Source organism: Xenopus laevis, chromosome 3L (genome assembly GCF_017654675.1).
Source record: "Xenopus laevis strain J_2021 chromosome 3L, Xenopus_laevis_v10.1, whole genome shotgun sequence".
Classification (NCBI taxonomy): Eukaryota; Metazoa; Chordata; class Amphibia; order Anura; family Pipidae; genus Xenopus; species Xenopus laevis.
The window spans coordinates 100,481,852-100,496,733 of NC_054375.1; the positions used below are offsets into that span (position 1 = coordinate 100,481,852).

At 36.0% G+C, this 14,882-nt stretch overlaps 1 protein-coding gene across 1 annotated transcript in view; it reads right to left on the minus strand.

The window, feature by feature from the left end:
• Positions 1 to 3,703: 3,703 nt before the first annotated feature.
• The window catches only part of LOC108711334 (putative GPI-anchored protein pfl2), a 41,815-nt gene continuing 30,636 nt past the window's right edge, over positions 3,704 to 14,882 (minus strand). Inside the window, exons 24-30 of the mRNA XM_018252966.2 lie at positions 11,715 to 11,854; positions 10,071 to 10,195; positions 8,521 to 8,576; positions 7,986 to 8,122; positions 7,138 to 7,271; positions 6,476 to 6,592; positions 3,704 to 5,101 (exon numbers count right to left, since the gene is read on the minus strand). Coding sequence (XP_018108455.1) covers positions 5,075 to 5,101; positions 6,476 to 6,592; positions 7,138 to 7,271; positions 7,986 to 8,122; positions 8,521 to 8,576; positions 10,071 to 10,195; positions 11,715 to 11,854 — 736 coding nt within the window. The 3' untranslated portion in view covers positions 3,704 to 5,074. The remainder of the gene's footprint in view (positions 5,102 to 6,475; positions 6,593 to 7,137; positions 7,272 to 7,985; positions 8,123 to 8,520; positions 8,577 to 10,070; positions 10,196 to 11,714; positions 11,855 to 14,882) is intronic.

The window sequence follows — 14,882 nt, forward strand, 5'->3', positions numbered from 1 at the left end:
GTTAATAAACTACAGTTATGTCATTTGTGTTCATCTGGAAATTATACATTTTGAAAATCTTACAGCTACCTAATTTCGTAGCAAAAATGTTTTAGGTGTCCCATCTATACTTGCGGTCTTCTCTTTGAAGCTATTGGTTACTCTGATATTATTTAAGGAATAGAACGTTTTTGATGGTAAAATTGATGGTGGCGCCATTGAAAAAAAAAAATCGATGTGGAAGTCTAATACGAGCATGGACAGTTAACACCAAAAAATGAAAATGTAATGTATTGATTACTGTTCTTCACTGTGTAGTTATGGGGGCAACTGAAATAGGACTAAATGTCACAAGTTAAATAGTGGATAACATATAAGCTCTGTAGCACACCATTATCAATAGAGCTTATCTGCTATGTAACCTGAGCATTTTCTACTTTCAATGGCTGCCCCATGTCTGCACAGCACGTTACTCTATAACTATAGCAGTGTTTCTAAAGCGAACAGGCCGGTTGTAGCAGTGCAGGACAACACTATTGTATTGTAGTTACTTTAAAACACAGTTTTTGGTGTTACTGTTTCTTTAATATAGTGTCCATACAGTGGTTGCATAAAATATTACGTTTTCCATTTAACTTTATTTGCCGTTTATGGTCAGGTATGCCGCCACTTCCCTATAACACCATAGTGACATTGTGGAAGAGGAAAGCACTGTTAGAATGTGAAATTCTTGTTTACACTTTCAATTCACCAAGGTCCATACTTATATTAGAATACATGTAATACATGTCTTGGAAAGCTTGGCTTTTGCAGGTTTGTCCAGCTGGCGGCCCCCTTTGAAACCTCTTTTTCCATTTGAGCATACAGTACCATTATACTAAGAATGGTACTGACAAAAAAAGAAAATGAATTATAATGGCTAGTGGGTGTTGCTGTCAGAAAATGCCCAACAGGAGCACCTTGACAACCGTGATAAGTGCTGCAAGTGATCCTGTCCCTGTGCTGCTTTTGGGTTATTATAGCTGCACTGCATTCTATTTATTTTAATGAGATGTAGCCCATAAGGACCAAATAAGTGAAGCTATGAAAATGTCCCTTATGTAATAGCCTTGAAATGTTCTATGAATTGAGCAACTTGGTTTCCTAGCTAACATGTCTGTATGCATATATACAACCCTCTCCAGCAAATAACATAACTGATGCAGTACATGTTCATTTTTTTTTTTTTTTCTTTTTATTGAATTTTCAAAAGAAAAAAAAAAGAGTAAGGGAGGATACAGAAAGAGGGGGTAGGAATAATGGAAATAACTGTTTACTGTCATTGTCAAAAGGAAAATAATTAAACTATAAAAATAATAAGACCAATTGTAAAGTTACTTAGAATTGGCCATTCTATAGCTACTAAAAGTTAGATTTAAGGTGAACCACCCCTTTAAAGGAAAAGGAAATGTTGAAACCAAGTAAGCCTTATCAGAAAGATCCACCAAAATATACCAGTAAACCCTCAAAGTAATGCTGCTCTGAGTCCCCTGTCAAAAGAAACACAGCATTTCTTTCCTTCTATTGTGTACTCATGGGCTTCTGTATCAGACTTCCTGCCTTCAGCTTAAACCTCCTTGCCCAGGGCGTGAGCATGCTCAGTTTGCTCCTCTTCCCCCTCCATCCTCCCCTCCCCACTGTAATCTGAGCCCAGAGCTATAAATGAGCAGGGAGAGACTTAGGCAGGATGTGATGTCGCACCAAGCTAATACTGCAGCTGCTATCCTAAACTGAGAGCTTTTTACTCGGGTATGGTGAAACATTCTACAGAATAAATATAGCATTCTAGCTTGCACTATTGCAGCTAATCTATTAGCAATAAAATGCCTATGTAGCTTTCAGTCTTCTTTAAGTAAGTTACCTACTGGTATTTGCTTAGCGTTTTCAAACTTGGAGTATAGACTGTTCAAAGCCATTTGATTGCTATTGGCAATGGCAACAGTTCAACCCCAACACTACCATTAAAATGTGGCAAGACTCTCACACTGGTTATGTTACTAGGTCTTTTCTGAGGCTGTTGCCCAGTTAATAAGATGAAGTTGTTTGTCACAAGATAAAACAATACCATGCATCTTTGACACACTGTGGCTTGCATGTGCACTATAACGTCAGAAATCATGACAAAACAAATAACTACAAATAATTTTAATAACAAAATTAACATAGGGAAGAAAATGGAGAAAAAAAATCTCAAACATTATTTGTGATTACATTTATTAGTAACATTCTATTCTAGATAGTGGCAGTAAATGAAATAGTCTAGAAGGCAGCATTCTAGTTTAAGAAATGGCCATAATAAATAAAATACAGTAAGAATTCTATCATATGTAGTAGAGATCATTTCCAGACACCCCATCCTACATCTCTGAACTCATCACCCAACCGCTTACTATGCTCCTCTACTGACCTGCTACTCAACTCTTCTCTCATTACCTCCTCACATGCTCGCATTCAAGACTTTGCAAGGGCTGCACCCCCCCCCCCATCTGGAACAGTCTCCCATGGTCTGTCCGACTTTCTCCCAACTTTTCGGCTTTCAAGACATCTCTTAAAACGCACTTCTTTCGAGAAGCCTACCCTCACTCTGCTTAACTACCAAATGCAACACCACATATAGTACCACATTTCTCACCCACTTAATTCGATCTTGCCCACTCTCACACCTTGTGTATTACTCCCTTCCCTTTAGAGTGTATGCTCTTTCTGCATAGGGCCTTCCTCACCTTTTGTACCGGTATTGATTGTGATGTATGTAACTCCATATGTTCTATGTATATAATTCATGTGAATTAGTTGTATAATCACATTTACTTTACAGTGCTACGCAAAATGTTGGCGCTATATAAAAACATATTGATAATAATAATAATAAATGCAGAAACACACAGCAACCAATCAGATTTGTTTTCATATTTCTACTTACAGTAGACTGTTAAATGCTAATTGCTGATTTGGTTGCTACGGGTTGCCATGCTACTAAATGAGCCCCAGTGACTTCATATTGCTCCAGTGTCTGGACCCTTCTGACTCTAGCTAGAGTCAACATACAGGTCAGTTGCATTTTATGATGCAGACATTAAGGGGCAGATTTATCAATGGTCGAGTTGAGAATTCAAATTTTTAAATTTGAATTTTGAGTTTATTTTAGAGTAATATAGAAAAGCATCCAGCATTTAGATTCACAAGCTTACTTTTTAGGTGTGCACGCCAATTGATGTGTTCACCTTCACATCCTTGTAGCAATTTCCAAAGTAGATAGCAGCACTCCCATATAGCATTAAAAACGCCTTTATTTCAAGATATTCATCTGGCACAGCAACGTTTCGGACCACCTGGTCCTTTTTCAAGCTGTTTGTTAGCTTGAAAAAGGACCAGGTGGTCCGAAACGTTGCTGTGCCAGATGAAAATCTTGAAATAAAGGCGTTTTTAATGCTATATGGGAGTGCTGCTATCTACTTTGGAAATTTATTTTAGAGTAATACAACTAGGGAATAGTCCAAATTCGATTCGAGTTTAAATTTTTTTTCCGAAATTTGAATTTCGAAATGTATCATGTACTGTCACTTTAAGAATTCAAATTCAACTATTTGCCATCCAAAACCTGCAGAATTGGTGTTTTAGCCTATGGTGGACCTCCTACAATCAATTTGGAGTCGTTTGTTGGACTTTTGAAAATATTTTTTTTTTTTGGTGAAAAAACTAGAATCAAATTCAAGTTTGCAGGTCGATCCTATTCACCCAAATTTAAATTTTTTTTTACATTTTTTAATAAATTTCGATTGGTCTTTTTTTTTTCTTTGAATTTCGAGTTTATGGGAGTTTTTATAAACTCTCAAACTCTAAATTCGACCCTTGAAAAATATGCCTCTAAGCATTGGTAATCTCCATATGTTGTTGAACCACTTTTCCCAGAATTCCAAGGACTGCAGCAGTTGTAAGTTGGCAGCCACTGTTCAACAATGCACAGGTTGCTGCCATAAATCATATAATTGGCAGAGCCAGCTGGCAAGGACTTGACTGCTGTTGCCATACAGATTATAGTTTTGGCTTTCTCTATAAACTATGCCACAAAGTGTGTGTTTATGGGTAACGCATGGCAAGATTAAAGTGCCAGAGCAGAGAAGAGGTTAAAGCACACAGCATCAGGAGCCAGAGCAATTAAACTAAATAAAAAGGTTCAAGAACAAGCAGGATAGCTTCCAGAAGTGAAACAAATCTTTAAAATAAAAATCATTACATTTTATAAAAATATTATATGCTGCAGTAATTAGTAATCTATTTATAAAAACATTTTGATAAAATATTGTTAATGACCCAGTCTTCGGTACACAGAATGTTGTTTTTTTTCCCCGAAAAATTTGAGTTGTTGAGGGTAGTTTTCAGTAAAAACAAAAAAAAACAAAAACTCAACCTCTGATAAATATCCCCCTAAGGGATGGAACGGAGAAGATAAGCATCAAGAAACACGATAAAATAAACTTTCGTTATACTGTCCAAACAGTAGAGAAATCATTTTTAAAAAATGGTTAAAGTGCTCATAAGAGCATTCTGAACATGTTTTGTTGTTCTATAGTAGGGTATATGTCTCTTTATGGATGGATAAATCTAAGCGTTTTCAGACTATCTAAAGAGAAAACATTTCTTTCCCTGAGATATTCTCTCACAAAAGTTAATTCTGGTGTAAGTTTGTATGGAACTGAATGCACAATGTTATATATAGTTCTTTGTATCCTTGCCCCAGTACATAAGGAATGTTGGACACTTCACGGAGAAAAGGATGAACAAAAAAACAAACCAAACTGTACAGAATTTGCATAATAATGGTTGCTGACATTTGCTGACCATTTTCAGAATTTAAATATAACTTATAGAACCCACAAGTATAACAAACAGACAGGCTGATATTTGTTCCCAACAAGCAAATAAAGTATTGATTTGAAACTTCTGTTGTTCCAAGTTTGATCCAAATGTTCAATAAATGGAGCAGGATCGTTGTGCCTGTGTAAGAGAAGAACTGGTTCTGTGTGCTCCAGTCTTGTCCATATGCCGAATGTTATTAATTTGAAATTTCATAAGAGTGCGTCTGTAAGGGCAGAATGGCAAAATATTTGGTTAGATTTATATTTGTATGTATGATGTGCTGTATTTGCATGGGCAGACCTTGATTCACCTAAAAATGAGTAAAGAGTGACTAAAGCTAAGCACTTTTACTTTCTAGCATGCATCTTTCCAACCAAAATGTTAATATGTAAGCTCGCTGACCAGACTGCCAGTTATCTGTAACACTACAATATATATCTTTATCTCTTTCTTTAGGGCCTCTTCTATTCATTTTTGCAACTTCAAGCAGCTGTTTAGTTGCTAGGTTAAGTAGCCTAGCAAGAAGAGCCCAGTTCAGTTTCCAGAATGGAGTGCCGCAGAAAAAGAAATCACTTCATCAAGTTTTAGAATTACATTTTGACTCTTAAACCTCAACTTGATTCATGGAAGGAGCAGCCCTGATACTGCTTATGTTTAGTGATTGTGTTGTTCATCTGTTTTATGATGACCATGATTGACCGCAAAATAAGTGAATATTAAATAATTATTAGGGATGCACCGAATCCAGGATTCGGTTTGTGATTCGGTCTTTTCCACCAGGATTCAGATTCGGCCGAATCCTTCTGCCGGGTGGAACCAAATCCGAATCCTAATTTGCATATGCAAATTAGTGGCGGGGAGGGAAATTGAGTGATTTTCTGTCACAAAACAAGGAAGTAAAAGATGTTTTCGGTATTCGGCCGAATCTTTCACGAAGGAAATAGTGGATTCGGTGCATCCCTAATAATTATGCATGTACTGACAAGTAGAAGGCACATTTGCTTTCAGAATATGTCTATTTCTTTGCTCTCAAATGTCTCTGAATATGTGAATTAGGGTCACATTTAGGGGCCCATTTACTAAGGGTCAAAGTGAATTTTCGAATTCAAAAACTTCCAATTTAGAAGTCATTTTTGGGTACTTCGACCATCGACTAGGCCAAAATTAGTTTCGAATTGAAAAAACTTCGACTTGAAAATCGAAGTACTGTCGAAGTAATGTCTCTTTAAAAAAACTTTGACTTCAACACTTCGCCTCCTTATATAAACTTTGGCTAAGTTTTGAGTAGTTCAAGTATTTTTATGTAAAACCGTTGGAATCATTCGACTCGAATGATTTAATCGATCGATCAAACGATTTTTACTTTGATCGAAAAATACTGTTTTTGATCGAAAAAATACTTCAACTATGGAAGTATCAAATTCGATGCTCGAATTTTGAAGTTTTTTAACTTCGAAATTCGTACCCCTTAATGTTGTCTGAGTTTTATTTTTATTTTTTTTACAGATCCAAAAATAATGCATCCTGTGTATCCCTACAAAATGTTTTATATATTTAATCATTTTCCCTCTGTGGGAGCAAGAAGATAAAACCTTACCCTGTAATTTTCATGTCCAGCTCCTGTGTTAGGAATTATCATCCCTTGGTATTCACCATATGGTGGCTTGAGGGAGCACGCTTTGGAAACTTTACTGCAGAGGCCTGTTTTCACAAACTAGATGGAGGCAAAAAAAACATCTAAGCAACACCAACATAAATAGCTACTGCATCATGTTGTGGGAAATATATCCTTTAAATTATTATTATTAATACATATTTAGGAATGCCAGCATAAACAGCAAGGTTGTACAAATGGACCATATCTATGCCAAGGGGTTTGTCTTCTATATATATATATATATATATATATATATATATATATATATATATATATATATATATATATATATATATATATATATATATATAAATATATCTATAGCTTAACAAATGTGGTACTTTATTGGAGTCTCCAATAAGTAAGTACCACATTTATTAAGCTTCAGAAGAGTCCCGTGAGTGTCGCTATTCCTGCAGATATAACATTACATGTTGTCTGGCACCGGGCAATTTACACAGGAAACGGAGTGCACCTTTGGGACTTGTTTATATATATATATATATATATATATATATATATATATATATATATATATATATATATATATATATATATATATATATTTCTATACCTTGACCAAAAACAAATGTAAAACTCACAAATAATATGAGGAAAGGGAGAGCTAAAATAGCCAGTCCACACATAACGATGATGGCGACTGCATAACCCGGGAATGCTGAAATAGTTGGAGGAGGCTCAACCGTTGATGCTGCTCCAGATGGAGTAGACGTAACTGCAAAGATAAAATGTATAACACTTCAGCAGTTGTTCATTATGTCATTATTGGTAATGAGCAAAAACTTAGCAAAACGCATTAAAGTTTTTTTTACAATGCCCTTTTTTTTTTCTCAAGACTTTGCTCACTCCAAATGCATTCAAGTCAATGGCCTTTCTTCTTATGGCGACATACCAATAAGAGCACTGCAGAAATCGATAATGAGTATATTAACCCCAGACAGGCAAGCAAGATCACTGCAGAAATGGAATATGAGCTCTTTAACATAAAACATAGGAGTAAGATCAATGCAAAAATGGCCAATAAACACTTTAACCTAGGCTCTGCCTCCTGTACAGCTGAAACACCCATATTATGATTAAAGCTGATGATGTGTTCCACAGTGGGCTGCACAGCTATCTTTAAAATGTTTCATCTGTAAGAAGAGAGTTTTCACTCAGCGAGGGGGTAGTCATTGCAGCCCAACAGGGCCAGAAGAGAGGTAAGAGAGCTGTCAGTTGTCCAGTAGGGCAGCTATTGAGCAGGACCCTAATAATATGAGTTCTTATTAATTTGTGACTCAGTGTGACATATATGTACGGAAACTGTATGTGAAATGGGCCCAAGCATTTCTCAGAAGAAAGAGACGTACAAAGAATGACATCAGATAGAGAGGTCACAAACCGGAAGAGGGTAAAAGAACCAAGCCTACAATGCAAACTGAATACTCACCTACAGACTGAGGATCCAATGTCAGTCCAGAACTTTTCAGAGAATCGATGTTGTTCACAATTGCAGTAGTGACCTGGTCAAAGGTAGCACCCCCATCTGGAACAGTGACTTCTGTGTTAGCAATAACAGACCCTGATCTGTAGTAAACAAAGTCAGTACAAGTCAGAAACATCACAAATACCAGTCACCTATTGGTTTTTTTTTTACTTGTACCAATATTCCAAGTGAAATGTTAGCACCTTTGAAGGCAGAATAACAATAGGGTATATAGAGAGTGGGACAACCACATTTACTTTATAAGGCTAATTTAAAAGTGTGACATAGGCTGGCCATGCAACTGGTAGGCATATTTCAGTATCTAAATATGGAAAGTGCGGGTAGTAGTGAAATCCGCTCACATAGAGAGAATGGAATTATCTATGGAATGGTTTCCTACCATACTGTGCAGTGAGAAAGATGAATAAATCCTAATGAAACGTATAAATGTGGTGCATATGGTCTCATGCACCCACTTGCTAGGTGGACAGTTACTTACACAAATGATAAAACTCCGACTTGTTTAGCACCAGTGAAACTCAGAATGCTGGTCATCTAAACACAAAAAAAAATTAAGAAAAAGTATTAAAAGTTTAAATAGAGTTTGAAAGGTAGCCTCTTTACAAAAGGGCAGCCACACTCTCTTCTTTATTTTAATGCATCATTTTCCATAACCAGCCATACACTGTTAATTGAAATTTGCTATTTCAATTATACAAAATTATCCCTCCTCCACTCCCAGCAATCTGCTCATTTTTGGGTTACAGTCTATGAGCCCAAGGTATATTTGCATGATTTGGTCATTGTTGGGTGCCTGCATAACACTGGGGTTTTATTTGTCTTTTTTCAGCCTTAATGACCAAATAACTATGTATGTATAGGTGCTTTACTAAAGTACAGTCATTTTCCAGCTTGCAAAAATCTAGAAAAGTGTGACAACAAAAAACTTGTGGCCTTTCAAAAGTATTTTCTGCATTTACAGGTGGTGTTTGAGAGAGGATATTTAAGAATTAGTATCCACTTCATAGTTTTTGAGGATTTGGAAACACTTGCTGCAGCAAACTTCACAAACTTCACATGGTAATACAGTAAGTAGCACCTTATTGGCTCACTACAGTATGTGAATATAGTAAATAAATGAAGCAAGATTTTTTGATTCCTTTTAAGGATGCACCAAATCCACTATTTGGGATTCTGCCGACTTCCCGATTCCTTCATGTAAGATTTGGCCGAATACCGAACCACATCCTAATTTGCATATGCAAATTAAGGGCAGGAAAGAAAAAAGTGGAAAAAGATTTTTTACTTCCTTGTTTTGTGACGTGATTTTCCTCCCCACCCCTACTTTACATATGCAAATTATGAATCTGATTCGGCTCAGCCAGGCACAAGGATTCGCCCGAATTTGAATCCTGCTGAAAAAGGCCAAATCCTTGCCGAATTCCAAACTGAATCCTGGATTCGGTGAATTCTTAATTCCTTTTCCCACCCTACCAGGCATGGGGTAAGTTTAACTAAACAACACAAAGAGGGCAAGATTTATAAGAAAGTAGGAACATGGATCCCTAACCAAGAGATTTCTGCACAGCACAACTAAAGAGAGTGTAGAGTAAACATAAAATTAGGGCTAAGATAGCAATATATGTTTGTGTGTTTTGACAAAGATGATCATTTTATTAGAAACTCTACCTTTGAAATGTGGTACATGCTAGATTTTTGAGACAAAGATTCAAATGATTTAAATAAACTAACTGGAAAAAAATATATATATATATAACAAATACAAAAGGTTCTCTGCACCCAGCCCATTATCAATTTATTAAGGACACTGAGGCATTTTTTGCCTTAAGCTACCAAAAACGTATTCTCTTTTTTTCATTTTTGGTGAATTTGTGATAGAACTCCTAGAGTTTTCATATTCAATTATGTAGTAAAAGTCAACTTTGCAGTAGGTCTTGTAACCCACATACTAAACATCACCTGATTAGTTACTTGCCTTTATTTCTAGTCTGAAGCAAAACCAGACTAAAATAAGGAGATTTTACTCACCGCTCGTATAATCTTGATTTTCATATTCTTGTAATCATCGCTAGATGGGTTTGTCAAATTGGCATTAAAATTCAGGTTGGTGAATCTCAGCTTGTATGCATAACCTCGAAGCTTGTTGCTAGCACCTGAAAGGGGAAAGCTTAATGTTACATTGCGTGTGTTTTTTTTTTTTTGTGTGTAAGGAACCTACTAAAAATGAAAATAAAATGCAATGCTAAATTAATGAAAAAAAAAACGTGGAAGTTTTATATTTACTCTTGGATCTTTAAATGTATCCAAGTTAGTCCGTTCAGAGAGTAAGTGCACAGTTTGCAATTAAATAAAATCTGGTATGAAACAGCAATTACCATACAAAAATGTATATTTTCATAAATTATGGACACACACCCATGACCTACTCCTTGTGACTTAAAAAGGAAGCCCAAGCCCAAGCTAATGAGACAAGTTAAAAACTCACCTCAGGCAGCAGCGCCGAGCAGGTTACCAGGGGTGGCAAAAAAGCAGTTCCTGGTACCTTTAGGCTTTTCTAGTACGATGTGGCCCCCCAGGACCCTCCGCCATGCAGGAAAGATAAGCGCTGGGGGGGCGCATTGGCTCATGTGGTTTTGCCTTATAAACTCCACTGAGGAAGCCACCAAACCTTTTGTGTGTGTGAATGTGAGAGGGACCTTAGATTTCTAAGCCTTACTGGGGCAAGTACCGATATATAATCTCTGTAACCCTCCAGGAAGTATAAAAAATATAGCTGTCATTTTCCTTTCATGCCCTAACTTTAGAGCTCTCAGTATTGTTTGCACCTATTCTCCCTGCAAAGTTTCTACAGCAAATAGGCAACCGAGATCCCAAGCTTTGAGCAGTGCCTTCCATTAGATTCAAACAGAGACAAACCCCAAATGCAATAATAGGAGCTAAGTTTGTCCAGATGTAGTAATCCATGGCAACCAATAAGACATTTACTTTTAAACAAGTGATCTGTAAATGCTACAATATGGTTGGTTGCTATAGGTGATTAGACCAGTGGCAAACATTGCAACTTTTGTTACATAACCCCAATACCTTATGTACTTTAGCTGATAAATACATTGATATTAAAATCCTCCCTAACTCCTACAGGCAGATTTATCAAGGGTCAAATTTCAAATTCATGCGAGTTTTTAAACACTTCCACAAACTCCCATGAACTTGAAATTCGATTGAAATTTACTAAAAAAATAGAATTTTTCAAACTCAGGTGAATAGGATCAACCTAATAACTCAAATCGAATCGCATTCGATTTGAGTTTTTATAATTTGATTTGAGTTTTTAAAACTCGATTCAAGTTTTTTCTCCAAAAGAACTTGAATGTCAGGAAGGCTGCAAATAACTCCAAATTGATCCCAGGACGTCTCCAATAGACTAAAACAGCAATTCAGCAGGTTTTAGGTGGTGATTAGTCGAAATCTCGAAAATCAATTCTGATTTTTTTAAAAACTCGAATATAATTTTAAAAATTCACTAGTCAAAGTTTTGGCCATAAAAAAAATTAGAAATTCGACCCTTGATAAATCTGCCTCTTAATGTACAGAGCAAAACTTTCTAGTATTGGCACATGCTGTCTGACTCACTATGATCCACTTGTATCCACAATATAAATTTCTACATACCGTTAACTGAGAGGGTTGAAATGCGTACGATATCAGTAAACATCTGGTTTTGCAAAAGAGCATTCTGCACTGCTGTGTTGTCTTTTGATATGTCGTTTATTCTGCATTGAACATCCACTGTTGCTTCTCCAGAGTTATTTCTAATAGAGAGAATTAGAAAAAAGCATTTGTATTTAAAGGGACCAATTAAAACATTGAATGTCTGTATATATTTTTATATAGGACTACTAATTTTTTCTATTTTTTTTATCTGTGTATGCACTTTGGGGAACAAAAACTATACTGGGTACTAGGAAAGTATTTCCATAGAAGCAACAATAATTTTTAACTCAATGTGGACTTGTAAAATGTTAATTTTAATGATGAAACAGATTGTTCTGCCCTAATGACCTAATAACCCTGACATTCAAAGCACTTCATAACTCTGCCCCACCCTACATTTCTGATCTCATCTCTATATACTCACCCAATCGCTTACTACGCTCCTCTACTGACCTGCTACTCAACTCTTCTCTCATTACCTCCTCCCATGCTCACATTCAAGACTTTGCAAGGGCTGCACCCCTCCTATGGAACTCTCTCCCACAGTCTGTCCAACTTTCTCCCAACCTTTCTGCTTTCAAGAAATCTCTTAAAACACACTTCTTTCGAGAAGCCTACCCTCACTCTGCTTAACTACCAAACGCAACACCACAAACAATACCACATTTCTCACCCACTTAATTCAATCTTGCCCACTCCCACACCTTGTGTATTACTCAAAATCATTTCTAAAAACAAAGAGGACTTATGGAATGCATTGTCCCTTTAACTGATGTTCAGGGCTCTTATTCTTATTTTTTATGCATGCAAGTTAAGTACAGGTGTAATCTTTGGTATTGTAACTATTCTCAAAACATTATTATTTCATGTGTAGCAGCTTGTGTTCTCTAGCTCTAAATGTTCCCTGGCAATATGCCAAACAACATGAACCAAGGACATTAAAATATAGGCAGTCTTCCAAATAATTGTCATTTTTACATTTTAATTGTCGTAAGTTAACAGTATTATATAATGGCACCAAAAACTGAATTTAATAATGTAGATAATTTATATATGGCACCAGGAAGTTACATAGTGTTTTACAATAATATTACATTGATCCAGCATGTTACGCATTGCTTTTCAGACCCCATTGAGGGTCGAAACGTCGATTCTAATAAAGCTTTTTTACAGCAAAAGTCCCTAGAGTGCAACAGCATTTCTTGCAAACTATATATAATACTTCTGTTAGCACCCGGCATTATCTCCTTTTAAGTGTGTGCAGCAGCCTTACGGACTTATTTTCATTAATTAATTTATTGTATCCATAACTCATATCGACTCTATTGTGAGTTAAACCTTGTTTATTATCTTTACACCTGTTAAGTGTGTTAATTAGTAACCTTTAAATAGGACGAGATGTCATTATGCCATATGCAACTGACGGTCTCCTTGATTTTAGTTTAAAATCACCGGATGGTGGGGTGGGATTGAGACTATCGGAAAACTTTTATCAACAATATTCTCAGACTCTTTTGCTTATCTATATTCTATTCCAAGGACTATGGGGTTTGCAGTTTTGTAGGTTAAGTTAGCCTCTTCCAATACAGATAGGAAGGTACAATTGAGACCACAGCCCTACAGTTCCTGCCGTTCTACATCTTTGTGGTGCTCCTAGGGACTTAGAAATAAACTATTAGCTATAATCTTGGGAGCAACTCCACCCTCTATACAAATTTCATCTTTCCTCAACTTTTAATTAAAAGGTTGATAACCAAGGGTTCTTAATTGTGATCATATTAATTAACTTTTAGATTTTAGTTAATTTATGCACAAGTCACTTTGAAATGGTATACTTTAGATTAAATGAATTGGTGAATTAATTGATTGCACACGGCACTTTATAAATTAGAACACATCCGATTAATTTAAAAATCAAAAGCACAATCGATTGCACAGGTCACTTTATACTGTGCATTTAATGAATTGTAACAACAACCTATTTATTGGTTAAGTTGATTGACAAAAATGTTGAGAGTGAATGTAATTAACTTATGAAATAATTGGAATTTTTATATAATACTGGCACCCTAAATGAAATTGATTGAATCGGGAGTGATTAACTCCTAATTTTATCTTCAGTTGTTGTTGTGGGTTAAATCTGAATAAAATAACAACAATACTAATTGACAAGTTTCTTTCCATTTAAAAACGTTTTATTGTGGGTTCTTTGAAGGTGAATGTTGCACGTGGCACGTTATATTCAGCAGGGAGAAGTGAAACTTACCTAATCTTAACAATAACCAACATTGTAATTTTATAGCCTGGTGTTATCAGCTTATCTTAAAGACTGCAAACAAAGTATCAAGTCGGGTAATTTAAACAGATAAGGGTATCCTTTTCTAAACCATACAACAAATAGAAACTGAATAACCTATTATCATTGTGATAAATATTAAGGGAAGTGTTTGATATATAGAGGTCTGGTGAATTGATACAGTCACAAAACAAGGTTCCTTTTCTTTCCTTTTTTTCTTTATAATTGATTAACATTCCTTGTGTGGCTGTAGAGTCTGAGCATTTATTTAATTTATCTTAAGAGTTAATCTTTTCCTTTCAAATAAAATTATGCCATGTGATGCTTGACAAAGAAGCGGGAGCTTCGAAACTTTGCAGCAAGTTTTTCTGATAAAGAAATCTTTATTTTCACGCAATTTGGAAGTCTGGACTTTTTTGTTTAAATATATTATTTGTCCAAGCTGTGGACTAAGTCACAGATTGGGATACCGCTCCACTCCAGTTTGTACGGATATATATATAAGTTCAGAGCTGGTGCACCAATCAACCAACGAAATGCCTGGGTCAGGGGCGTAACTATAGAGGAAGCAGACCCTGCGGAGTGTAGGGGGCCCAGTGAGACCCTAATTAATTAGCAATTTTAATATATCTTGGTAAAAAAGGCCAACTTATAAACATTTTGGGGCCCTAAATTGAATTTGCTATGGGGCCCAGTAACAACTAGTTACGCCATGGGCCTGGGTGCTGGTTATAAACAGGATACAAACGAACAAATGAAACCGCACTCCTAGGGCTTTGATGAAAAACACGTGGTAGGCTTTATTTCAACGTTTCGGCTACTACACTCGA